This window comes from Arvicanthis niloticus, chromosome 6, assembly GCF_011762505.2.
Source record: "Arvicanthis niloticus isolate mArvNil1 chromosome 6, mArvNil1.pat.X, whole genome shotgun sequence".
NCBI classification, from domain to species: domain Eukaryota; kingdom Metazoa; phylum Chordata; class Mammalia; order Rodentia; family Muridae; genus Arvicanthis; species Arvicanthis niloticus.
In genome coordinates, this window is record NC_047663.1 from 70990366 (window position 1) to 71015679 (window position 25314).

Here is a 25314-nt window from a genome sequence, read left to right on the forward strand (position 1 = left end):
TATCTGAATATAGCAAAGACTTGAGTTTCACAGCCCTGAGCTCGGGTCATTTACAGGCTGCCAGCCCACTCAAATCAGGCAAACATAGCTGTGTAAGCAACTGAGCAGCTCCACACCACATCCATGTTTTCTATGCATGGATGCTAGCTGATCACTCTGCAGGCAGTTTTTCCAAACACATCTGTGTTTTGTGTACTTCCCCAAATTCACCAGATATTGTTTGCTTAATTAGAAATCTATTAAATGTCCCTTTTCTGACCTGGTTTTTTGGCTTGCTTGCGATAAATGTCATATCTGGATTTCCATGACACAAGAAGATATCGTTCTTGTTGTATATTGAGTCAGGGTCTCACACAGCCTGGCTTGGCCTGATCTTTGTTCTATAGCCCAGTCTGGTTTTGAATTCATAGCAATCCTCCTGCCTCGGTCTTCCTGGTCCATGGAAAGGTGCCTGCTCACTGTGTCCTCGTGTGACAGAAGGAGTGAGGGAGTTCTCTTAGGTTTCATGAGTGCTGGAATTGTGGACATGCACAAACTACTATGTCCAACCTCAGTAAAGTTAGCTGCCAACATAAGAGCAGTCTATAGCGGTCAGGACCATCTTGATGTTTCGGAGATGGTCCAGCCCTGGCACTTTTTTGCTTCCTGCCTCCAGCAGGTCTCCTTACTCACAGTCATGTTGTAAAGAGGGGAGAGGAGGGACAGGAGAGGGAGGAGTGAAGGCAGGGTGGAGGTCGGAATTGGAGGTGGGGGTAGGAGTAGGGAGAGGGGAGTTGGGAATAGGGACTAGGGGTTAAGGGGTAGGGAGGGAGGTTTGGGGGCAGGGAGTTGGGATTTGAGGATAGGTAGTGGGGGTTGGGGATATGGAGTGAGGGTGCTAGTAGTCACCTAGAGGATGACTGGTACAAAGAATTGCAAGTCCAGAGACAGACAAGAGCCCCAGAGGAAGAGAAAGTAGCTAGCTAGCAGTTTTAGCCCTTTAGGATGGGAGTGGCCCCAAGGTTGCTAAGCTCAACTGACACTGGTTTGGGTATTTTCTAGGGCCTTGGGTCCTCCTCTTTTCCTTGCTGGTCCTGTTTAGATACACTTTTACCATTTTTCTGGAAATGCCTTCTGGGAACCAGAAGAAGTCACTGGTGGTGGAAGTGGGCTCGCTTTCACTTTCCTTGTTGCCAATATCCCTCTAGCCCTCCTTCACCGAACATCCACAGAGGCCCCAGGCCCTTGCTGCTCTGTCCTGGGTATTGCCATTCCCAGCATTCCCCTTTCCCTGTTGCCATTCCCAGCATTCCCCTTTCCCTGTTGCCATTCCCAGCATTCCCCTTTCCCTGTTGCCAATCCCAGCATTCCCCTTTCCCTGTTGCCATTCCCAGCATTCCCCTTTCCCTGTTGCCCAAACTTTAGGGAAAGGTTCCCTAGAACCTTAACATCTCTCCTCTATCCCTGACTCTTTACCCTCCCTGCTTTGTTTTCTTTCTTAGCGTAACTTCTTCTTCTTCTTCTTTTTTTTTAACATAATGCCAAAACTTACAGCACGTTTTGTTCTTGGTCTATTCTGAAACATATTACCCAGCACAGATTAGAATCAGTGGTTCTCAACCTTCCTAACCCTGCCACCCTCTAATGCAGCTCCTCATGTTTTGGTGATCCCCTACCATAAAATTATTTTGTTGCTACTCCATAACTGTAATTTTGCTATGGTTATGAACCATATGTAAATATTTGATATGTAGGATATCTGGTATGTGACTCCCACAAGTTGAGAAAGGCTGGATTTTGTAGATTATTTGTAGAGCGAAAGGATGATGTCTGAGCAGGTGCCGTCGCCACTGGGCCTTTGCAGGGTTAGTGCCTTAGGTTGGAATATTTTTTCCTCAGCAGAACTCCTATGTGCCCCCTTCTTGTTACTCAGGCCCCATCAAGTGTCTTTACCACAGAGATTCCCTTAATAGTTCATCCTCCAACACATCATTTGTTTTTTTTTTTTTTTCTTTTCTTTTTTTGTTTTTTGTTTTTTCGAGACAGGGTTTCTCTGTGTAGCCCTGGCTGTCTTGAAACTCACTCTGTAGACCAGGCTGGCCTCAAACTCAGAAATCTGCCTGCCTCTGCCTCCCAAGGGCCGGGATTAAAGGCGTGCACCACCACTGCCCAGCTGTTTTTTTGTTTTTGTTTTTTTTTCTTAAATAGAGATATCATTCTTATAAAATTCTATGTAACATAAAACTTTAACATACATAATCAGGGCTTTCTTGTGCAGTGATCAATGGTATTAAATTCCTGAGCATGTGGTTTGAATAGGTTTGACACCCATAGACTCATGTGTTTGACTGCTAGACCCACAAGGAATGGCACTTATCAGGAGGTGTGGCCTTGTGGAGGGGGTGTGTCAGCGTTGGGTGGGGCTTTGAGGTCTCCTAGGGTTACGCTCTCCCCAGTGTAGAATTCCAGTTTCCCCCTATCTGTCTACAGAACAGAGTCTCCTTCTGGCTGCCATCAGATCAAGGTGTAGAACTCTTGGCTCCTCCAGCCCCATGCCTGCCTGCATGCTGCCATGCTTCTGTTCATAATGATAATGGACTAAACCGCTAAAACTGGACGCCAGCCCTGATGAAATGTTTGTCTTTGTAAGAGTGGCCTTGGCCATGGTGTCTCTTCACAGCAATGAAACCTAACTAAGACACCGCCCAAAGAAACCTCATGCCTGTTAACAGTCATGCCTCATCCTCCTGCCTCAGTTCCTGGCAAAAGATGAGATTATTCTGTCTCCATCGAATAGCTTGCTCCAGGTACTTCATAAAAGTGGCATCCACAGCGTGCAGGCTTTTGTGTCTGGCTTCCTTTATTCAGTGCAATGTTCTCAACGTTCATTTCGTGGCGTCAAGTTGGTCAGAACTTCCTTCCTTTTTTCAGCTGAAACATATGCCATTGTACAGACACAACACACTGTGTTCAGCCAATCGCCAATAATACACTTAACACCCTCATCCTTTGGATACTGTGGGTAATGCTGCAATGAACATCTGTATACAAGTTGTTGCATAAACGTATGTTTTTATTTTGGGGGAGTGTATATTTACAAGTTGAGTTGTGGGGTCATACGGTAACATTAACTTTTTTTCTTAGTTTCTGAAGCTAATACTGGGATTCTCACAGTCTCTGCTGGGGCTAGCACTCGAATACAGTGAGGGATGTACTCAAGTCAGGTGCAGTCATGGCAAGCCGAAGTATCTCAATTGCCAGAGAAACAATATTTAAACAATTTAGGACAGAGGCTGAAGAGATGGCTCAGAGGACCCAAGTTCAATTCCCAGCATCTCTACGGAACAGCTCACAAAACATGTAACGCCATCACCAAATAATCTGATGACCTTTATTGGCCTCCATGGGCACTGCATTCATGAGGAATTTACACACGCATACACATGCATGCACACACACATTCACACCACATAAACAAAAGCAGTAAGTTTAAAGAATTAGAGCCACAAGGTGCTTCAGCTCAGAAAGGCTCTGCCTCCAAGCCTGGTGACCTGAGCTCTGTTCCCTGGGCCATACGGTAGAAGGAGAGAACCGACTCCCACAGGTTGACAACATGTCCTCTGACCTCCACACTGGCACTGAGGCATGTGTGCACCACCTTCCTACATGCTAAATAAAACTGAATATGTAAAAATAAAATGTAACAATTTAATTGGGACACAGCTTTACATTTTTATGGAGTACAGGATGATAATTTGATGTACCTGTAAAATGTGGAATGACCAGGTCAGGGTAATTAGCATTTCAACTGAAATGTCAAAGAGATGGAGTCTGAGACAAAAGGAAATGTGTAACCCTGGCTATAAAATATTGATCCTTGGGCCATCAAGATGTCTCAGTGGGTACAAGTAATTCACACACAAGCTTGATAGCTAGAATTTGACCCCTGGATCCCTTGGTGGAAATAGGTCAGACTCCAGAAATTTGCCCTCTGGTCTTTATACCTGTAATACTGCTGGCTCTGTCTCATAGCATAGTAATTTTTAAAATGGTACCACGTATCCATTCTCCATTAACTTCTTCTTTTTAAATTGCAATCTGTTATGGGAGTCTAGACCTATGATCCCAACATTCCTAAGGTCACTAAGATTGTTAAGTTCCAGGCCAATTTGAGCTCACAAGATTCTGTTTTGTTTTGTAAAACATATTTCACTAAGCTGGGCATAGTGGCTTATGCCTGTGACCCCAACATTCCAGAAGCAAGAGGATAATTTCAAGTTCCAGGCCAGCCTGCTCTACATAGCAGGTTGTAGACCAGTCAGGGCTACATGGGAAGAATGTATCTTAGGGAAAAAAAAAAAAAAAAAAAAAAAAAAAAAAAAAAAAAAAAAAAAAAAAAAGACTTTAATCTTACTAATCAGAATCGTGGGGGCACTCTACTAAATTTTGCACCAGGCTTGTGACATGCCCAGTCACCCAAGTCCCTTCTGGAACATAAGCCTCAGGCAGACATCGGTTCCACACACTGAGCACCCCCCCACCCCACCCCCCCACCCCCGCCTGCTGCAGTTCAGGAAAGAACTCAGTGTGCAAGTAGTACTTTCATCAGCCTTCACGTTATAGCAGGCCCTCCAGCTGTGAAGCCGAACCTAAAAGCAAGCACGGAGAAAGATCTCCCCAGGTGATCAGGAGTAAGACCAGGTCTCAAGAAGGGCAAAGTGGGAAGGAGGGAACACATTCCAGGACATTGAGGGGTAGGGAGAGATGGACCCAGGTAGGATGACTAATTGATGGGTAGTGGAGGCGGAGATGTCACTGGGAGGGTCAGCAATGCCTTCTGCTGCCTAGAAGTCTGGGTTAGGTTTGAGCCCAGAGTGGAGCTACTGTCTGGTCTGGACAACCTTTGCTGTGTCCCAAGCTTGTGCCGGAACTGTGTAGGAGGTGATGGGGAGAGGGCGCCTCCTGGTGGCTCTACGTAGCACTGCTCACTTTGCAAGCTTCCATAAGCAAATAAATAGTTTTTTTTTTTTTTTTTTTTTTTTTTTTAAATGGTCGCAGTCTTGAAGAAGCCACATAAACTTCAGCAATCAGGATATCATTTTAATGCAATACAAAGAAAAATCAATCTGTAAGCTACTGCTTATGGGTTGGCCTCTTTATTGGAAATTTGGCAAAAAACAGAGGGCTTAGATCTCTGGTGCCTTCGACGTTCTACAGAAAGGCACCAGTAAGAGATTGGATGGAGACATAGCTATTTGGCAAAGCAATTTTCAGTGTCTCTTCAGATCTAAAACCTTGGTCCCTGAACTTGAGACATGGTTCAGCGGTTAAGAGTGCGCACTGCAGTTCCAGAAGACCTGAAGGTCGGCACCCAGCATCCACACTGGGGCAGTTAACAATAGCCTATAACTCCAGCTCTAGGGGATATGACGCCCTCTTCTGGCCTCTGCGGGTACTGCGCTCGTGCACCCAACATATTTCAACTAAAAATAAAGTATTAATAATTAAATAAAGCCTTGCTCTCTCCTTCTTAGGCAACTGTCTCCTGCTGGCATCACTGTGTTCTTAGGTTTTCCTTTTCTTTTCCACCTGGCACACTGACCACAGGTCTATCTTTCTACAAAATAACAAGACAGTCAGAAAACATGATTCTTCAGTGGCCCCTGAGTTACTTTTCCTATATCCCTGTGACAAAATATGGAACAGAAGTGACTTATGTAAGGAAAGATTTATTCTGACCACTGTCTCATTCCATCCTAGTGGGGAAAACACGGTAAAGTGCATGGTAATGACAGCAGAGGCTCAGGCAGAGGGTTCAGTCTTCAAGGTTTGTCTCCAAGGATTCATTTCTACAGTGAATACCCTCCCAAACTAGGACCACGTGACCAAATGTTCAAACACGTGAGCCCAGAAGAGATGTTTCACATGAAAGTCGTGATAGCTCTCAAAGACCCACAAGGCGAGAGTCAATTCTTCTGCACACTCCAGCACCTGTCTGGCATCCCAGCCTCCCACCCTCTGCCCTGGCTTCCATCTGGGATGTCCCCATATTCATTACATTTCCATCACTGGGATAGATACCTGAATTAAATATCTAAATAGAAGGGGGATTTTGGCTTGTGGTTTGAAAGGATACTGTCCACCATGACAGGGAAGGCATGGTAGGTAGTAAGAGATGGCCAGAACACAGTAGCAACAGAGAGAGGTCCAGAGCAAGGCCATGCAATAAGCCTCAAAGCTGGTCCCCCCAGTGACTCACCTCCACCTGCTAGGCTCCGCCTCCTAAAGGTTCCACAACCCCCACAACACATCACCAACTGAGAACCACGTGAGTCTAACGGGGACATTTCTACAAACCACAACATCCCCCCAGACACCCAAAGGCTTGGCTGCCAGCCTGCGGTGTTCTTGGAGGTGGCAGAACCTTTAGGAGGTGGGGTCAACTTGGAAGGAACTTATGTCAGTGAGGTCAGGCACGCCCACAAAGAGGATGTAGTGGGTCTTCTGGCTCCCTCCTCTTTTGCTTCTGGGCTACAATGGGGTGTTTTGTGTACTGCGTGCTTTTGCTATGGCCCACTGTCTTTCTACAGGAGCCAAGCAGCCATGTCTGAATCTCTGAAACAAACCAAAGTAAGGATTCCCTCTTGATAGCTGATTTAGTCCAGGCATTTTGTCACAGTACAGAAAAGCCAACGCACACACCCTCACACTGTCACACATGTTTCCCCAGGGGCCACTCCCCAACTCCAGCATCTTCCAGCCCATTTCTCTGGCCATACGGCCTCTCATATTATTATATCACAGCCTTTCATATTATTGCGGTTCTCCTGTAAATGATAAGTAATTCTTATTTTGCTTCATTCAAACTTTTTCTTTGTCTGTTTAGTACTTTTACTACAGTGTCATGTGGTGGGTATGTGTGTGCACCCGTGCCTACACACACATGCGTGTGTGTTCCTGTGTGTTTCTCTGTATGTGCTCTCTGTGTGTGTGTGTCTGTGCATGCGTCCCTGTGTGTTCTCTGTGTGTGTGTGCATGTGTCCCTGTCTATATCTGTGTGCTCTGTGTGTTGTATGCATGTGTCCCTGTCTGTATCTGTGTGCTCTCTCTGTGTGTTGTATGCATGTGTCCCTGTGTGTAGCTGTGTGCTCTGTGTGTGTGCATGTGTCCCTGTGTGTAGCTGTGTGCTCTGTGTGTGTGCATGTGTCCCCGTGTGATCTCTTCTCTCTCTCCATATATGCCTGGGACCCTGTGCGTATGTATGTCTTCTTTCTTTGCTCTCTTGCTTTCTTGCTCTCTCTCTGTATGCATGTCTCCTTGTATGTATCTGTTCTCCCTCTCCCTCTCCCTCTCCCTCTCCCTCTCCCTCTCCCTCTCCCTCTCCCTCTCCCTCTCCCTCTCCCTCTCCCTCCCCCTCTCTCTCTGCCTGTGTGTGTGTCTGTCTGTCTGTCTGTCTGTGTGTGTCTTTTGGCTCTATCCTGGTTGGAGTTGGTTGAATCTTTTAGACGTGTGCTATTTCCATCAAATGTTGTCAGTTTCCAGCTATTGTTTCAACCATGATATAAGTTTCCCTGCTATTTGCTATCCCTTTCTTCTATTTCCATTATGTTTACCGGGGGAAGTGAATAGTGTCACGTGTTCTTATGAGACTCTGTTCATTATTCTTGGTTTTTCCCTGTTTCTTAAATAGTATACTGTGTATCCTTCTATCTTTCCAGCTCCAGGATTTCTGATTCTTTCTCTTGCCAATTCAGGTCTTCTGTAAAGCAACCACCCCATCTCCAGTAACATTTGTTGTAATTTAAAATGTTAATTTTATGTGTATGGGTGTTTTTAACCTGTGTACCACCTAGATGCAGTACCAGAGGAAGCCAGAAGAGGGCATCTGATTTCCTGAAACTAGAGTTCCAATCAGTTGTTAGCCCATGGGAGCAGTGTGTATCAAACCAGGATCCTCTGGAAAATTAGCAAGTGCTCTTACCCTCTGAGCCATCTCTCTAGCCCGCCTCCACCAACATTAAAAAAAATTCTCCTTTATTGTACTTTCAACTTCAGATCCCATTATTTTAAAAACCATTTTTATCCTCTCGTCAATATTCTGTGTCACCATTACTATCAGACTTTCTGTTATTTCTCAGGCATGCTCTCCAGTGGCTATTCCAACATGTACATGACAGCTGCTCTCCCAGTGGTTTCTGTTGCCTTCTCCGTCCCACCCCACCCATTCATGGCATGGTAGTTCTGTTTTGTTTTGAACTCATGTCTTTTAACTTTCAGTTGGACCCTGGGCATTTACAGTATGGCCCTGGGCATGTATGTGGTCAGTCTGAAAGGACAGTGGCTTGCCCAGGGAGCCCTGTGACTGTCTCCCATTCCTCCATTAGGTGTCTGCCTTTGCTGGTATCACATCTAGCCGTTATGCTCCGGCTCATTGAAGTGTAACTGGTTTACTGTTCGCAACAATGTCCAAGGGCACGCATTGCTGCAAAGACTAATGATCTGAAAAATGCAGGCTTTCTTCCCAGGGGCTGTTTGTTTTGATCCCAGGAGGGCTCCCTGTGGCTTACAATTTTTTCATTGATTTTGCTTTGGTAAGCTGTTTGCCTTATGGCTTAGCTTATTGGGATTATGTATTTGTGGCCTTCTATTACTTTCTTGCTACCAAGATCTTTACTGCTTTTGAAATTGCCCTTGGGTTTGAAGTAGTCTTTGAAGAGTTTAAGAGATGGCTATACTTACAGCTTTGCCTGTGGCCCTCTTTCTCAGGGTGACACCCTTGCTTTTTGGGTTGAGTACTAGGTGGGACCTCTCTCTCGCCCCCTCCCCCACAGCATGGTATTTCCACCACATGGGTGAACTACTGTGTGTGTGTGAGCAGGGCCTCTGGCACTCTCAGAGGAAGTGGGGAAGATGATCTCCTCTTTGTGAATGGGGCTGGGTGCAGGAAGGGCTCCTTGCCTCTCAGCTGTGCTCAGTCAAAGTTGCACCTTGGTGACACAGAGCTGAACTCCCAGTGGGAGAGACTGGCAGCCTGTCTTTCTTGTAAGGGTGTGTTCTTTGAAGTTGACTTGTATTGTTCCTCATGAGAGGAAGTGGTCGTGGTTCGAATGTCACAAGACTGATAGCTCATACACAGTTTTAGTAAATTTTCTAGTCTCTTTTCATTTTGGTGTGTGTATGTGTATGTATGTAAATGTGGTGTATATATGTGTATGCATATGTGTGTTTGAGTGTACTTACTTGTACATGAGACTGGAGTCCAGATGTCAATATTTGATGTCTTCTGTTACTCTCCACTTATTTATATTTATTTATTTGTTTGTTTGTCTATTTATTTATTTTGGTTTTTAGAGACAGGGTTTATTTGTTTGTTTGTTCATTTTGATTTTTTTGAGACTTGGTTTCTCTGTATAGTCCTGGCTATCCTGGCACTCACTCTGTAGATCAGGCTGGCCTTGAACTCAGAGCTCACCTGCCACTGCCTCCTGAATGCTGGGATTAAAGATGTGAGCCACCACTGCCTGGCTTTCACTTCCTTTTTTTGAGACAGGGTCTTCTGCAGAACCTGGAATTCATCATTTTATCTAGACTGGCTGGCCAGTGGGCTCCTGGGACTTGACTGTCTCTTTCCCTCGGGCTGGCGTGCACAGACATGTGCTGCTGTGCCTAGCTTTTTACATGGGTGCTGATGTGAATGCAGGTGCTCAAGCTTGGACAGCAAATAACTTACACAGGGATCCACCTAAAGTCCAGATCTCCCTGAGTAAACTTTCTTGAGTTGCTCCATGATCTAAGATAATTTCCAGGGAATTTAGAAGTCATTTTTGCCACATATAGTTACTTCCTGGAGGACCTTATCCACAGGGCTCTTTCCAGCAGCCCGTGGCTCTGGGCAAGGCCACAGGCCCTCTGTTCTGGGAGTCAGAAGTGGGAGCTCACACTTCAAATTATGTTTTTGAAGTTGTGGGTTGAACTCAGGACTTTGAACACTGTAGGCAAGTCATTTACCACTGAGATATATACCCTAGCCCCAAGGTAGTGGAGGGAGAAAGGGTTTATTTTTTGAGATATGGTCTTGCTATGTAGCCCAGGCTAGCCTTGGACTGTTGATCTTGTGCCTATTCTCACAGGCCCACACCCCCATCCGGCTTAGAGGTACAGTTTTTGTTTAAGTATTATTTGCAATAATTCAGTGTTGAAAAGCTTGTAACAAAAGCCTGTACTTCCTTTCTCCTGGCTTTCTCCCTTATCTCTATTCCCCAGAGGCACTCTGTAGTTACAGGAGTGCCTCCTGCCAGCCTACTCTTAACTGAGGCTTCTCCTGATGCCCTGTTGTCTCCCTGGCTCCATTCCTCCCAGCTCCTCTCTTCCTACCAGCCCACTCTCTCTCCAAGGCTCCATGCTCATTTTCCTGTGTTGGATTACATGACTGTTGAGCCTTGTCATCTTACTTGGCTTTATTTTCTTATTTTGGTGGCATGTACCTTACTGTAGGAACATATGCTGGTGGGGCTTTCGGAGGGATTCCTGAGTCATGCTGGTGGGGTACAGCTAGACACAGACACAGCCACCGTTGAGGGTAATGGGTACTTCTTTTTATCAGTGCCTAAAGCACCCTTACCACAGCTGTGGAGGTTGGGCCTTGTGGCAACTGAGTTATCTGGAGTCTTATTTATGGATGCTGACCTGTTTCCTCCAATCTTTTCTCTCTCAAACAGCTCTGCAGCAGAAGTCTGTAAGCATAGTGGCCAGATGAGTCACTAGAGGTGACAGCCACAGACAGCAAACGTAACTTGGGTAGCCTCTCTCCATTGTGGTTTGGCTACTGTGCTACGACCCAGAGCTCCTTGGGTTGGAAGCTTGGTGTCTCGATGTTGGTACTGGGCAGAGTGTGAAGCTATTTTTGTTTTGTTTCATTTTTTTTTTTTTTGTGGGTGTGTTTTGAGACAGGGTTTCTCTGTGTAGCCTTGGCTATCCTGGAACTTGCTCTGTAGACCAGGCTGGCCTCAAACTCACTGAGATCTGCCTGCCTCTGCCTCCTGAGTGCTGGGATTAAAGGTGTGTGCTACCACCCAAAGCAGAGCCCGGAAGCTTTAAGAGGATCCTAATTCGGTCCTTGTGGTAATCAAGGGCCTTATCTCTCTATGAGGTCTCTTGGTAATTACAGAGAGGAACTCTCTCTGGCACTGTCGTAGAGTTGGCAATCCTTTACCCTCATAATCCACCACCATTGCAATCTGTCCCGATGTGCCACAGCGAGGAACTTTCCAGAGCTGAGTCAATTCAGCCTTCTGGACCTGTGAGCTAACTAGACCTCTTCATTAAGTCAGCTTCTTCAAGTGTTTTGTTAAGTGGTTAAACAGTGACTGACACCCTGTTAAAGTCACATCTTTGGAATGTGTCAGTGTACACTATACACAGTGACACTTGGGCAGTGTTCACAGAAGGCTAGATGCAGACAAGTCTGTAGCCACAATAAAGGCCCAAGGGCTGATGCATGCCCCAAACCCCAAAGGGCCTGGGGGAGGAGTTGCAGGAGGCAGAGAAGACCATCTTGGCTGGATGCTGCCAGAACCCTTTCAGAATTCTAAGGATTCCTCATGGGCCCCTGAAGTTGTTTGTGTGGCTAGGAGGCAGGACAGAGACAGGGTCTCTCACTGAAATTTCAGCCTAGCAACTGGTCACTGGCTGGCTAGTGAGCTCCAGAGAGCTACGCATTTCTGCCCACCCAACCCCAGGTTTACAGATGTGCTCCACCAACACCTGGTTTTTACACAGGTGCTGGGGATCCAACCTCAAGTCCTTAACGTTGGTACTTCACCGAGAGAGTCATGTTCCAGCCTCACATCCTGTTCCAAAAGCATATTGATACATTCCCAGGGACAGTCTGGGAGCCCCACACCATGCTCTGTTGAAGCTCATCTTGGGCCTAAGGATCAGAGACATATGGACGCTTATGTGCAGGATGGGCATACGAACATGTGTTTACTCCGACTCTAAAGTTGACAAGGGAGCTAGGCAGCAGGTTGTAATATACACATCGCCAACTCCAGGACTCCGGTTTGTCTCAGTGACTTGTTTCACCACTGTCGCCAGAGGGCTATCCTGATACCAGCAGGATGCAGAAGGAGATGGTGACTGCAGAAACAAGTCCACTGGGAGGGACAGGACTGGGGCCCCTCAGCAGAATGCCAGGAGCTAGAGTGGGCTCAGAGCTGGTGCAGGGACATCTCATGTTGCACTGTGATGCCTGCTGCAGTTACAGAGGCTCCCAAGCCACCTGGTGACAGACCATGGTGTTATTCTCCATAGCACACGTCACTCAACAAGATCACGTGATTGCAGTCACCCAGCCGTCGGGGTAATGCTGTGTCCCTGTCCAGAATAGACAGATTGACTATGTGACCCACTTGTCACATAAAGGCAATGTTTGCCCAAGGCATGTTACCCATGCTCTTGGAGGCCCTGCCAAGTCAGCCAGGGCTGAGATCCTGTGAAAGGTTTCCTGTGCCCATGTGGCCTTTGTGGCAGGTACCAGGCCACAGTGTCTGGTTTGCAAAGTAAAGAGGCTTTGCGTCAACCTCCAACCATTGGGCCGTCTGCAACAGGGCTGGGACTGCCTGTGTCAGCTCCGATGTTTCCTCTTCTTCTGTCTCAGGGCTTCTCATGTCTTCCCCAGAATAGAAGATCTGTAGGTTTAGACACACAAGAGAGTAAGGTGAGACCCTCCCTGTGGCCAGGATGCTTCTACCAGAGGCCACCTTCTCAGCATGATAGAGGGGGCCAGAGAGGGGTGGCAACGCTTCCAGCTCAGCCCTCTGAGCTCACTGCTCTCTCCAGGCTTTCATCTGGCTGTGTCAGTATGCTGAGCAAACAGGAGGCAGTGTGTGCAGCGTGTGTGTGTGTGTGTGTGTGTGTGTGTGTGTGTGTGTGTGTTTGTGCGCGCACGCGCGCGCGTGTGCATATATGTTATTTTTTCCATAAAAATACGAACCAGAGCCAGGCAATGGTGACACATGCCTTTAATCCCAGAACTCAGGAGGCAAAGTCAGGTGAATCTATGAGATCAAGGCCAACCTAGTGTATATAGAGTGAGTTTCACAATGGCCAGGGCCACACAGAGAGACCCTGCCTTGAAAAACCACAAGAAAGAAAGGAAGAAAGAAAGAGAAAAAGAAAGAGAGAAAGAGAAAAGAAGAAAAAGAAAAGAAAGGAAAAGAAAAAAGCCTAGGCCCTGGGATATGCATCCTGACCATGCCACAGAGGTCCAGCCAGGCATGAGGGATTGTTGGCTCAGTCTCCTTCCAATACCCACAGCCCTTGAGTTCTGCTCTGTCCCTCTGGTCCTGGCCTGTTCCTCTTTTCTCTCCACAGGAGGAGCCTAATGAGCTAATACCTTCCAAGCCCCTCAGCCTCCTCCTGGCCTCAAGCAGCCCACTTGTCTCCCTCCAGCCATCTTGCATCGCCCTTCCTGGCACACAGACCCACCTTAGAGATTTCCACCTCTCCTTTTCTGTCTGGTTCTCTGGGCTCTCGCTTTCATAGGAAGCCAAATACAGACCTAAACCAAACAGAAGTCAAATTATGCACTTACACATGTGACCATGTGACCACAGCTCCTCGTCCACCCAGGACTCACACATGTGACCACAGCTCCTTGTCCACCCAGAACTTGACCTGCTTTTTGTTTGTGAATTAAACTTCTCATTTGAAGGTCACTGTTCTCAGGCAATTTTTAAAAAATAACATGCAGAGATTCCCATGGCCCCTCTACGCAAATTCCCCCGGCAGTACCCATGAGCAAAACACGTCCTTCACTTACGACGGTTTAATGTTCAGTTTTTCTGCTCATGCTGCTGTAAGGTGACACATTTAGTGGATAACACAGTCTGAAATTTGAATTTGGAGTTTTCCCTTGGTTAGCAATAAGAAGTGTGCTTCTCTCTGTGGGCTGTAGCCACAGAGACTCCAATCATGGGACTCCAATAAATACAGTGTGTCATATTTAATAAACAACATGGGCTATTCCACATGTAGTGATATAATGTGTTGTATCAGGGATGGTGGCTCACCTTTAATCTCCACACTCGGGGACAGAGGCAGTTTGATCTCTGTGAGTTCAAGGCCAGCCTGGTCTACATAAAAGTTGCATGGCATCTAGGACTACATAGTGAGACCCTGTCTGAAAAAAATAAAACTCCTGCCTATAATCTCAACACTGGGGAACCCAAGTGTGAGTTTGGAGTTAGTCCGGGCTACATAAATTCTAGGCTAATCTGAACTACACAGTGGGGGTCCTATCTCAACAAACAAAACAATTATCTAGGTTACCACATGGTTATATCCCAATAAACTCCCTGCAAAGTGAAACTGTTGGCAGTTAAATCAGTGCATTTAACAAGCCAGACCTGGTGTTCCACGGCTACAATCCCAGCTACTTTGGGGGCTGATGGAAGAGGACCACAAGGTCAGGCTTGCCTGGGCTACAAAATGAGTTCAAAATCATCCCGGGCAACTTAGTGAGACTCTGCCTCAATATAAAAAGTAGAACAGAGGCCTGGGGACATAGCTCAGTCTTAGGACACTTGCCCGGTGGTGTGTGAGGTCTTGGGTTCCATAGTTTCCAGAAATCAATGTCTCATGCCAGTGTGTATCGCATGCACTGCACGTGCACCATCCATGGAAAACCCATAGCCAAGCCAGTGCTCGGCTCTCCTCATGTGAGCCCTCGTTCTCACCCCCACTAACTTTTTATTAATGAGAAAACCAAGGGACGTTGGTGCTGGCGTGAGGCTGCGCCCCACTCTACGTCTCCCACATTGTATAGAATTCTGACACTGGGAAACCAAGCATCCCCCTTTATGCTTGTAGCACAGCACGCTCATGGCAGATGGACAGGCTGCTCATGTTCGGTATGGCCAACAACCATCACACCGTTCATGAAGGACTCTGGACTCAGGGGTCCTTGAGGTGCTAGCTAGCCTGCGACCTGCTGAGTTGGTCTTGTGCTCCCTAGGAGGCACTGGGTGCTCATCAGACAAGGGAATATACCTTCTCTCTTCCAATCTGGGCCCAGAGTTGGTGTCCCTGCATGGTGACTAAGAGACCATGGGACAGTCCTACTGCCAGGGTGTGGAGGCCATGGGGCCACCTTACCGTCTTCGCTGAAGATGGGAGCAGTGTACAGGTAATGGGTGATGCTCGGATCTTGCTCGAAAGGACATTCCACTTGTTTCCAAGTAATGAACTCTCCAACCTGCTTGGCCAGTTCCAGAAATTTCTGCCGGGTTTATAGAGACACAAAATGGAGGAAAGTGAGCGTCTTCCCTTGGGCCGTCACCCTTCTTGTAGATCTAAGAAGGAACATGGGACCACAGGTAGCAGCAGAATCTAGAAAGGATGCTGAGTGTTCTGTGAGAATCTTGACAGTTCTCCTTCTTAGAATCTGTCACCTGTCACCTCAGGCTCCCAGCATCAAGGGGTGGCAGCCATTGGCCTACAGCTTTTTGAGACAGTGTCTCACTATGTAGCCAGGGCTACCCTGAACTGCCTGTATGCATCAGGCTAGCTTTGAACTCACAGAGGTCCTCCTGCCTCTGACTCCAGAATGCTTAAATTAAAGGTGTGTGCCACCATACCTGGCTGCACCCAACCTTTGCCTAAATGTAGCAAGAATGCACATAGCTTTATTTGAATTTCTTTTTGTGCTTTTCTTTGGGAAAGTGACACAAGCTTGTTGACTTATAGGGTGGTGTAAATGCAGTTCAGTAAATCTATTTAAATAAAATTTAAGTAACTTTAAAAGATTTGCATTGTTTTTAATTATGGGTATATATGTGGGTATATGTATGTGAGTGCAGGTGGCCACACAGAGGCCGGCAGAGGATGTTCAAACCCCTGCAGCTGGAGTTACAGGCATTTGTGAATCTCCTGACATAGTGCTGGGAACCAAACTGGGGGCCTGTGGAAAAGCAGTACATGTTCTTAACTGCTGATCCATCTATGAAGCCCGAGTAAATGCTTTAAAAAAAAAAAATATGTGTAGGCATATGTGCACAATGATACACAGGTAGAGGTCAAAGGACAACTTGCGGGAATCAGTTCTATCAGGTGGAGGTCAGACGACATCAGTTCTATCTTTTTACCATGGAGATCTTAGAGATAGAACTCAGGTCCTCAGGCTTGGTCGCAAGCACTGAGGCCACACTGAGGCCACTGAGCCATCTCAACAGCCCTAAGTAAATTTTTTAAAGTGTATTTTAAAGTAGAATCATTGTTGTTGTTGTTGCTTCTCTGTGTAGTTCCTGGAACTCGCTCTGCAGACCAGGCTGGCCTCAAACTCACAGAAATCTGCCTGCCTCTGCCTCCTGAGTGCTGAGATTAAAGGTGTGCACCACCGCCGTTTAGCTTAGGATCATCTTTTAATATGCACAAGCAATCAGTTCTAGAATCCCTTTACCCCAACCAAGATAGCCCAAACCACAGAGGCTCTGGTCCCTTTTTAAGATGGTATAATATTTCCACGTAATAGATACAGCTCTTCTTGCATGCCTTAAGCCATCTCCAGGTTCCTCCTGACACCCAGTATCATGTAATGCTATGCAAATGAATTCTGTGTGCATTGTTCTGGGAACAGTGACAAACAAAACCGTCTGTAAGTCTTCAGTACAGATGTAAATAAAAAATATTTTCCTTCCACCGATGCAGAACCCATGGAAACAGAGAGCTGACGACATATGTGTTTAAAATGTAAAAGTACACTAACTTTCTAAAGGACTTTAAACACATAGCAGCTGGCTACATTTGACTATGAAAATGGCCCCAGTAGGCTTCTTCTCCACCTGGTGATGCTGGTGGGAGGTTCTGAAACTTTTGGGAGGTGGAGATTTGCTGGAGAAGTATGTCCCTGGGGGTGGCCTTGGAGAGTTGACAGCCTGGTCCACTGTTTGTTCCTGAGTGCAGATGCAGTGTGGTCAGCCAGCTTCCTGCTCCTCCCTCCATTCCTTGCCTTTAATGATGGACTCTCATCCCCCTTGGAACAGTAAGTCAAACAAACCCTTTCTCCTTTGTTTCTGTCAGTGTATTTTTATCACAGATACAGCAAAGAAGGTAGGACGCAGCCCAAAGCCATGCCCGGGCTGGAAAGCCTGCCCTGCTCCATCCCCAATCAGCCGCAGTAGCCAGATCTACCCTTACCACCTGCTCCCTCAGCGTGTGGTCACATGAGTGGCTCACAGTCTTCCACGGCTCTGATTCTAAGGGCTAGTTCAAGAAGAGGAAATGATGAAGTCCCCACTCTCAGTTTTGTGTCAGGGTCACCAACAGAAAAAACCCATCCCAGGCCCCGGAGCCCCTGAAGTCTCATCCATGTGGCCTCTACATTAGACCCTGGGACCACATGCTGGCCTAGACAGTCTTCTGCCAACTTTGGGACAACCAGGCCTATGGTCACCTGAGATCTGTGTAGACACCAGCTGTCGCCCAAAGAGCCTAGGCTTATGCTGTGGTCCTCATCAGCTGGGGACACTCACAGAATTCTTGACAGCCTCCAAGACCTCTGTGTAGCCACAGCTGTGGCCCAGTTTTCAGAAGTAGGGGATGAGCTTCCTATAGAATGGTGGTTCTCAACCTTCCTAACGTTGCAACTCTTTAATATAGTTCCTCATGTTGTGGTGACCCCCAACCATAAAATTATTTTCACTGTTACCTCATAACTGTAATTTTGCTACTGTTATGAGTCATAATGTAAATATCTGTTTTCTGGTGGTTTTAGGAGACTCCTGAGAAAGGGTTGTTCAACTCCCAAAGGGTCTACGATCCACAGGTTGAGAACCACTGCTACAGAGCAAGTCATAGGTCCAGGATTTATGCTTGCTGGAGCTGAAGGCTGAGTGGGGAACAGGTGGGGCTGAGCCTTCAGCAAGACAAGAGCCTCTTCCCCACCCCACCCCACCCCCCCAGACTGGAAGGTGCCACTAAGACTTCATGCCATGCTCTGTTTGCTGGACTCTGTCTGCAGAGCCCACCCACCACATCAGTCCATAGGTGGGCTCTTCTGAAGTGTTCAGGAGCTCTGGTTCTCCAAGTGAGTGATGGATGCTCAACCTGCTGTGGGAACAGCCAGCAGATGGGGGCGGGTCTCTCTGCTTGAGAGGTCCTGGGAACTTCCTGAAGGACATCTAATGAGGCTGGTGAGCTGAGGGAGCAGAAAACTCTTTGCTTCTGCTCTCTGTGGTTTCTGCTTTACAACTCCATCCCACAGGGTTCAGGGACCCTCCTTTTCGGGACCTGCCCTGGTTCTCATGTACTACACTTTTGTGTGGTCCTTAAAGCACCTTGCCAGCTGCCATCATTGGTCTTCAAGGTTGGCTTTCTCTTCAGTCTGCTGATCTTCAAGGACCAAAATGGTTCAGCTCCCTGTGCTAAGAACAATGTCCAATATGGAATGTTTGTTGGCATGTGCCTGAGCTTCAGCCTCTCTCCCTTTGGGTGATATTACGGGACTGGATGACCCCAGTCTGAAATGGCTGTAAACTGCTGCACCCTGCCTCTCCTGCAGCCACCAAGAATCTAGCTATCCAGGGGCTAGCAGTCCCATGCTGGCAACTTTTGCCTATATATGTGTTTGTGTCTGTGTGATTACAGGTGCACTCGGGAAAGTAGAGGACAGAGGACAACCTCAGGTACTGTCTACCATGCTTTTTAAGATGGGCTCTCTTGGCTGGGCATGGAGGCACACGCCTTTCATCCCAGCACTTGGAGGTAGAGGCAGGTAGATCTCTGTGAGTTCCAGGACAGCCAGGGCTACACAGAGATACCCTGTCTGAGAAAACAAAACAAGCAAGCAAGCAAACAAACAAACAAAAACCACAGAGTCTCTCACTAGCCTATGAATTAGGATAGGCTGGCTGTCCAGAGACACCCAGAAATCCACCTTTTTCCTCCTCCCAGGACTGGGATTATAAACCCATGCCAACAAACCCAGCTTTTCTTCCCATGGTTCTGGGGGTGGGACTCAGGTCCTCCTGCTTGCATCACAAGCACATCATGCTGAAGCAACTCTTTATCTGCCTCCCTGGTTTGTGCTGGGAACATTTAGCAGCTGTCTCACTTGCTGGCCTCATTGAAAGCCTGTGGACCCACCTCAAAGTTGACATGCCCATTGGGAAGGCGGTTGGCGCAGCCCTCATTGAGGAAGTAAATGTCTTTGATGAGCAGGCTGAAGAAGGGGATGACAATCTAGAAGAGAGAAAGTGCAGATCAATGTAAAGGAACAGCCCCTAGTAGCCCAGAGCTAGAAGGGGGCTCAGAGTACAGGCACATGAAGTGTCACCCTGTCTCATGGTCACCTAGCCTCAGTATGGATGGGAGAAAACTCATGCAGAAATCCACTGTTGCAAGTGACTTCTCCAATCAGAGGTGACAGCCCAGCTTCTATACAGTCCACCCTAGAGTCCAGCTCGTGAGCTGGGCGCCAGGACCCCTGAGGCTAAAACACAGCACCACTTGTGTCCTGGGCTCAGCAAAACACTCGATGCGGTGTAACAAGGTCAGTGTATTCAAAACTGTGCAGGATGGAGTTTGATACCTGGCTCTGCTACTGCCTCACAGTGCAACTGAACAGTGAGGAATTCTCACTGGGACTCAGTCTTCCAGTTCGGCAGATGGGAATGCTGAAGGCCATCAGAGTTAAGTGGAGGGCTGGGAATCATGGAGCCCACCTGTTCTAGATACTCAGTGGAGAGAAGTTCCTGCCCTCATTGTCTGGCTTTCTAATATCCTGGCTGCTGGCTGTGGCAGGCTTACTAGGGCACGGACTGGGCCAGGTGACTTGGTCCCTCAGGTTCCTGACTGCTACAGTTTGGATCATGTGTTTTTCAAAGGCCCCTATGACTATGACTTGCTTCCCAGGGAGGTGTTCATGGGAGGCTGTGGAAATGTTAGGAGATGGAGTTCAATTAGCAAGAGATCTTTAGTCACCGGGGACATGCCTTTGACTTCTGAGTTTTTTCTCCTCTTTTTGGCTCCCCTACCATCAAGTGAGCAAATCAATTGTATTATGTGTCTTTACCATAAAAGACCCACAGTAACAAAGTCACTAATCATGGATTGAAACTTGCAGGCAAATTTGAACCTTTTTGATTTATAACTTGGTTGTGTCAGGTATTTGGTTACAATGACAGAAAGCTGAAGACTACATTGATACAGCCCACTTGAAATAATATGGGAGGAGCTATGAAGGCTGAAACTTCTAAGCTTTGAAGGCTTTTCCCTACCTTCTCCCTGCTGCTGTGAGCAGTGAGTGAACGGTGGGCTGCCCCACGCAGAGCTGTCCTATAGTTGCAGAAATTCCCCGTTGGGTCCATCTGGTGCTGGAAGGAGACAGGGAGACATATGAGAAGCTATATTCAGGGGCCATATGGCCACACCCCTTGGACCAGCAACCCTGTTTACCTCCAGAATGAAGAACTTGGCTGTTTTCACTTTGGCCCAAGTCTTCTTCAGCCTGGAGACAGGGCTCATGTTCATGCCGGCTGGAAGAAGGTAAATAGAGCTGGGCGGGCTCCCCCAGCCTAGACAGTCCCCTTTGTTCCCATAGGAAAAGCTCTCTCGGTGTGCCCTGAAGGGTAGCTGAGTGGGCAGGTGCTGGTGTACATTGTACTGAGGTGTACTGAGTTACATTGGGTGCATGTAACTCTGACTAAGCCACCTACCCAGGCCCACCATAGCATCAGTACTGATTTTGGCTTCATTCTCTCTGTCTGTGGGTGCACACTGCCATACTCTTCAAATGTACCCCTTGGAGATTGACCTTTCCTCCCATAGAGCACCTCCATCAGCCTCTGGAGCTGGCCACCTAGCCCACAGCCACCCACTGCAGAGAAGATCCTTGACGTGCACCCCACCTGCCAGCCGTGTCCACTTTAACCCCTCTGGTGGTCCTCCCATGGGGAATTCAAGGCCTGGACAAGTTCACTCACAGATAATGGCCATGAGGGAGTTGAAGTTGCCGATGTTGAAGCACTCGCGGGCCACATCAATGAAGAACTCGATCACCTGTGCTCTCTGCTTCTTTTTGGCTGGCTGCGGAGAGAATACCCAAGCTTCAGTGGGCATGCGTTCCTCCCCCTTCAAACACCCCAACCAACCGGCCTGGCAATCCTGCTCTCCTCATAGCCCATTTCACAGCCGAGAAGCCCAAGGCCCAGGGTTTTGAGACCCTTCCTAGCAGATGCAGCACACAGCTCAGAAGTGTGCAGGGTACATGTGGCCCAGTTAAGCTCCTGTGGGGTGCCCCTGCACTGGAGGGGCTCGGAGGCATCTTTGGGATGGCACCTCCACAAGGCTAAACTAACCCCAGGCCCTGCTCTCTGTGCTGCCCTTCTATTGCTCTCTGTCAGAACACCATGCCTCTGTGAGAACTCATTTTGGGGACAAGTAGCTAAGACTCTCCACCTTTCTGGTAGCTTAGGACCACCAAACTGTTCTTTCCCCAGGGCCATCACAGGTGAGTTCCTGGGTGGTCTAGCCTCCACATTGGCCTACCTTAGCTGCCAAGCCAGTGATGGGAGTGTGAGAACAGGCTCAGGCCAGTACAATTCGGGTGCATCTTTCTTGTCTATCAACACCATTGTCTCTCTGGCCACCAGGCAGTGACACTATAGGTACACCACCATAGCCCCTCTAAGAAAGCCTCTCTGCTGCAGAGAGCTGCCCACCTGAGGCTTAGTCCTGCCCTTCAGATGGCAACACTAACGGAGGACAGTGACAGAGCCAGGTGATGTTTAGATAGAAGCTGGCTGTGTCAGCCCACTATGAACACCACAGGTCAGTTTCTCTCTTATCACAAACCTGACTGCCCTGTTCGCCTCTCAGCTGCTGACCCCCAATGAGCATTGACCCTTGACCCCAGGCTCTGTCTCAGCACCTGCACCCTCAAAGCCCAACTAGTCAGTCTGTCCCACTGTGCATTAGGACAATGGTTCTCAGCCTGTAGGTTGTGACCTACCAGGGTCAAATCTCATATCCTGCATCTCAGATATTTGCTTTATGATTAATAACAGTAACAAAATGATAGTTATGAGGTAGCAATGAAAATAATCTTATGGTTGGTCACCACACCGTCAGGAACTGTATTAACGGGCTGCAGCATTACAGAGGCTGAGAGCTACTGCCTGAGCATGAAGACGAATGTCCAGAGGACAGTGCCCTTGGTTTAAGAGAAGATGACAGCCAGGGTTGGCCAGGCACCTCACCTCAGTGCCAAAGTGCCTTAACACTAGGGTGACAGACCTTCCTGCAGACAGAAGCAGCCACTAGCCTGGACTTGTTTTGGAATTCAGTTTTTAAAACTTATGGTTCATCATTTTTTTATGTTCAGAAAATGACAGATAAAATAAAAGTGCACAGATAAAAGTGATTGATGGCTTGGGGGAAATTGTGCATATCCTTTGGAGCACTGAATAAACACATGCAGAGCAAGGTTAATAGACACAGTGACACCTGTAGAGGTCACCTCCCGTCCCCTCCAAGTATCATTTACTAACTACACAAAACAGCATAGCTTTAGGTTACACTGAAGATATGGATTGTAAAAAGTAATTGGGGTTTGGTATAAAGAAAAAAATTTAGAAATAGATTAATTCCCAATCTCATTAATGGCCTGGACTTTTAACATGGAATTTCCCATTCTTAAAGGTTAGACCCTTTTATCTCCAAGCCCCAAGTAAGCTACTCAGCCCAGATGCCTGAGGCAGACAGGTCCAGACTGAGGCACACCCTCAGTAGCCAACCCTCAGTCCCCAGCAAACAGACTAATTTCCATTTGGCTGGCGGATCCACCCTGAGATCCATCTACAGGGGACATTCACTGGAGGGAAGAGGTGAACTTGGTCTGGTTCAATGGTCCAGCCAAGCCCTGGGCTTGGGAAGGTTGGGATTTGACACATCCTTCTGACCCCCAGGTAGCCTCTGGCTGGCAGGCAGGCAGGGCCAAGCTGGCTTTACTCACCATGCAGATTTCTGTTGCTACCAGGTAGCACAGTCTGTTGAACCACTTCACGTAGGCCTCTACGTTGTTGGTCTTGTCATTGAAGCGGGGCTAGGAAAGACATGTAGGCTGAGTCTCCTTGTTGATAACTTTTTTGAGCACAGAATCGGGTCACAGTCATTATAAAGAACCCAGACAAGGGAACAATCTCAAAGTCAACCAGAAACACAGTGATCTGATGTGGAACCTCCTGGTCTTCTTCCTGTAGGCTGGAGGTCCTGGGCTTATCCTCAGAATCACAGTGGCAGGAGAAGGCAGAGGGGGATGGGTACAGAGCTCTGCAGTAGATTGCACACTCACAATGTGAGAGGTCCTTGGGTCCATCCACAGCACCAGATGATATACAGATACATCAATTAATAAGGCTGTTCTTCAATATATGAGTATACACACAGAATCAATATTTATTACCCATCGATTCTGTATTTGCAAATTTGTGTACTACTTTTTTTTCTCTCTTCCAGTTGCCTGAATTGCTTTCCCATTCAATGGTGTGCAGGCACAGAAAGGCAAAATATCTGAGCCACTTGCATAAGCATTTCCAGCTAAGATTGAACTAAATAAAGCTGCTGTGTCTTGTTTCTGCTCATACTGTGAGCAAGGATTCTTTCCCCTGCCTCTGTTTGGTATCTCTTTTCTTTTTATGTTTTCTTTGGAGAATAGTTTCCGTGTTTTGAAAGGATTCCAAGAATAATACTGAAGTGATATATTTTATTTCTAAGCACACAAAGGCTATGGTGTCTCCGACAGAGAAAACGTGTGCTAGATAGTTCTCATTTATATATGACTTATACAGACATAGATAGCCCAATAGAGAGAGATGGATAGATAGACAGACAAGTGGATGGACAAACAGATGGAGAGGCAGAAAACTAGGTAGATAGATTAGATACAGATACAGATAAATATTTTCTTTCTGTGGTGCTTGTATATGCTAGGCAAGCATTCTACTCCCAAGCTCCAGCTCAGACCCAGGCATGAACTGGCCTGGCCATTTGCCCTAAGTTTAGCATTAATCAGTGGTGCACTTTAGATATGTGCCCTTTACACATGAGCCCATAACCTCGGCTAGGTGTTGATTGCTTGTGGAAAATATTGAGAAAAGATGCTTGCACCTGAAGCTGCATTTCCCCCGCCCCCCAGGAGCAATGGCTTAGGATTTGCTAATGTGGTGTATGTGTTGGTGTTCTAGAACATAATTAGTGGGAGTAACAAAATCAACTCTATGTATGTATGTATGTATGTATGTATGCATGCATGCATGTGTATCTATATCTATAGATTTCCATTTGAGTCTTTTTCCTGAGTCATAAATGTTTGGAGAAAAAAATTAACCTATGCTGAACATTCTATGTATTGTAAATACACAGACCATTGTTTGAATGATTAAACTTAAGGTAAAGAACTGTGTATGTTAAAACTACTGGGATGATATCCAACGAGTAGAGGATGTAGATGGAAAAATGTAAAGAAAGGAAAGAAACGGAAGATGATGACAAACGCCACAGGAGGGGACAGGGACAGACCCTTGAAGACCAGCAGCTATAGTCAAATCCTCTTTCTTGACGTTTTCTAAGTCAAGGATGTAAATAAAAGAGAAGTAGGAAGTTGCATACTTGACAAATGTCACATTCTGAGGATTCCAACTCTGGTGGTTCAATTAAGATTTTTCAGCTTTATGGTGGCCTTATCAGGCCAGAAACCCCATTGAAAATAAAGGAGGATTTGTAACATTTGGACAGCATTTTAAGGCAAAAAAAATATTCTGAGGAAAAAGCATTGCAGAAGCAACTAAAGGGTAACCACACTGTGATAAGAGGTTCAGTATCATGAGTCTAAACATGTTTGTGCTGAGTGACATGTTTTCAAAATAGGGAGTTAGAACTGGGGAGATGACTCGGTAAGTAAAATGCTTGCCAGACAAGCATGAAGACCTGAGTCTGATGCTCAGAACCACACACACACACACACACACACACACACACACACACACACACACACGACACACATACGCACACATGTGTGCACCAAGCTTGGTTGCATTCACTTGTAATCCCAGTGATGTGATTGTTATATTGATGAAGAGACAGAAATAAATCACAAAAAATAGTAATGGTTCTTCAACATGGATGTGAAGAAATTTAAAAGAGTAGTTGCCAGTGAGTAACTTTGTATCTGTAAATAGGAAATTTTAAGGAAAAAGGCTAAGTTCTTAAAACAATATAAGAAGTTACAAAGTAACTTAAGAGGAAAAAAAAAAAAGGCAAAAGCCAGCTACCCAGGAA

At 46.9% G+C, this 25314-nt stretch overlaps 1 protein-coding gene across 1 annotated transcript in view; it reads right to left on the minus strand.

Moving 5' to 3' along the window:
* Window positions 1-11945: 11945 nt before the first annotated feature.
* Window positions 11946-25314, minus strand: part of Rasgef1c (RasGEF domain family member 1C) — a 71757-nt gene continuing 58388 nt past the window's right edge. Inside the window, exons 7-14 of the mRNA XM_034506194.2 lie at window positions 22991-23080; window positions 20961-21063; window positions 20434-20513; window positions 20256-20351; window positions 19123-19218; window positions 15136-15259; window positions 13468-13540; window positions 11946-12668 (exon numbers count right to left, since the gene is read on the minus strand). Of these exons, the coding sequence (XP_034362085.1) occupies window positions 12644-12668; window positions 13468-13540; window positions 15136-15259; window positions 19123-19218; window positions 20256-20351; window positions 20434-20513; window positions 20961-21063; window positions 22991-23080 (687 nt within the window). The 3' untranslated portion in view covers window positions 11946-12643. The remainder of the gene's footprint in view (window positions 12669-13467; window positions 13541-15135; window positions 15260-19122; window positions 19219-20255; window positions 20352-20433; window positions 20514-20960; window positions 21064-22990; window positions 23081-25314) is intronic.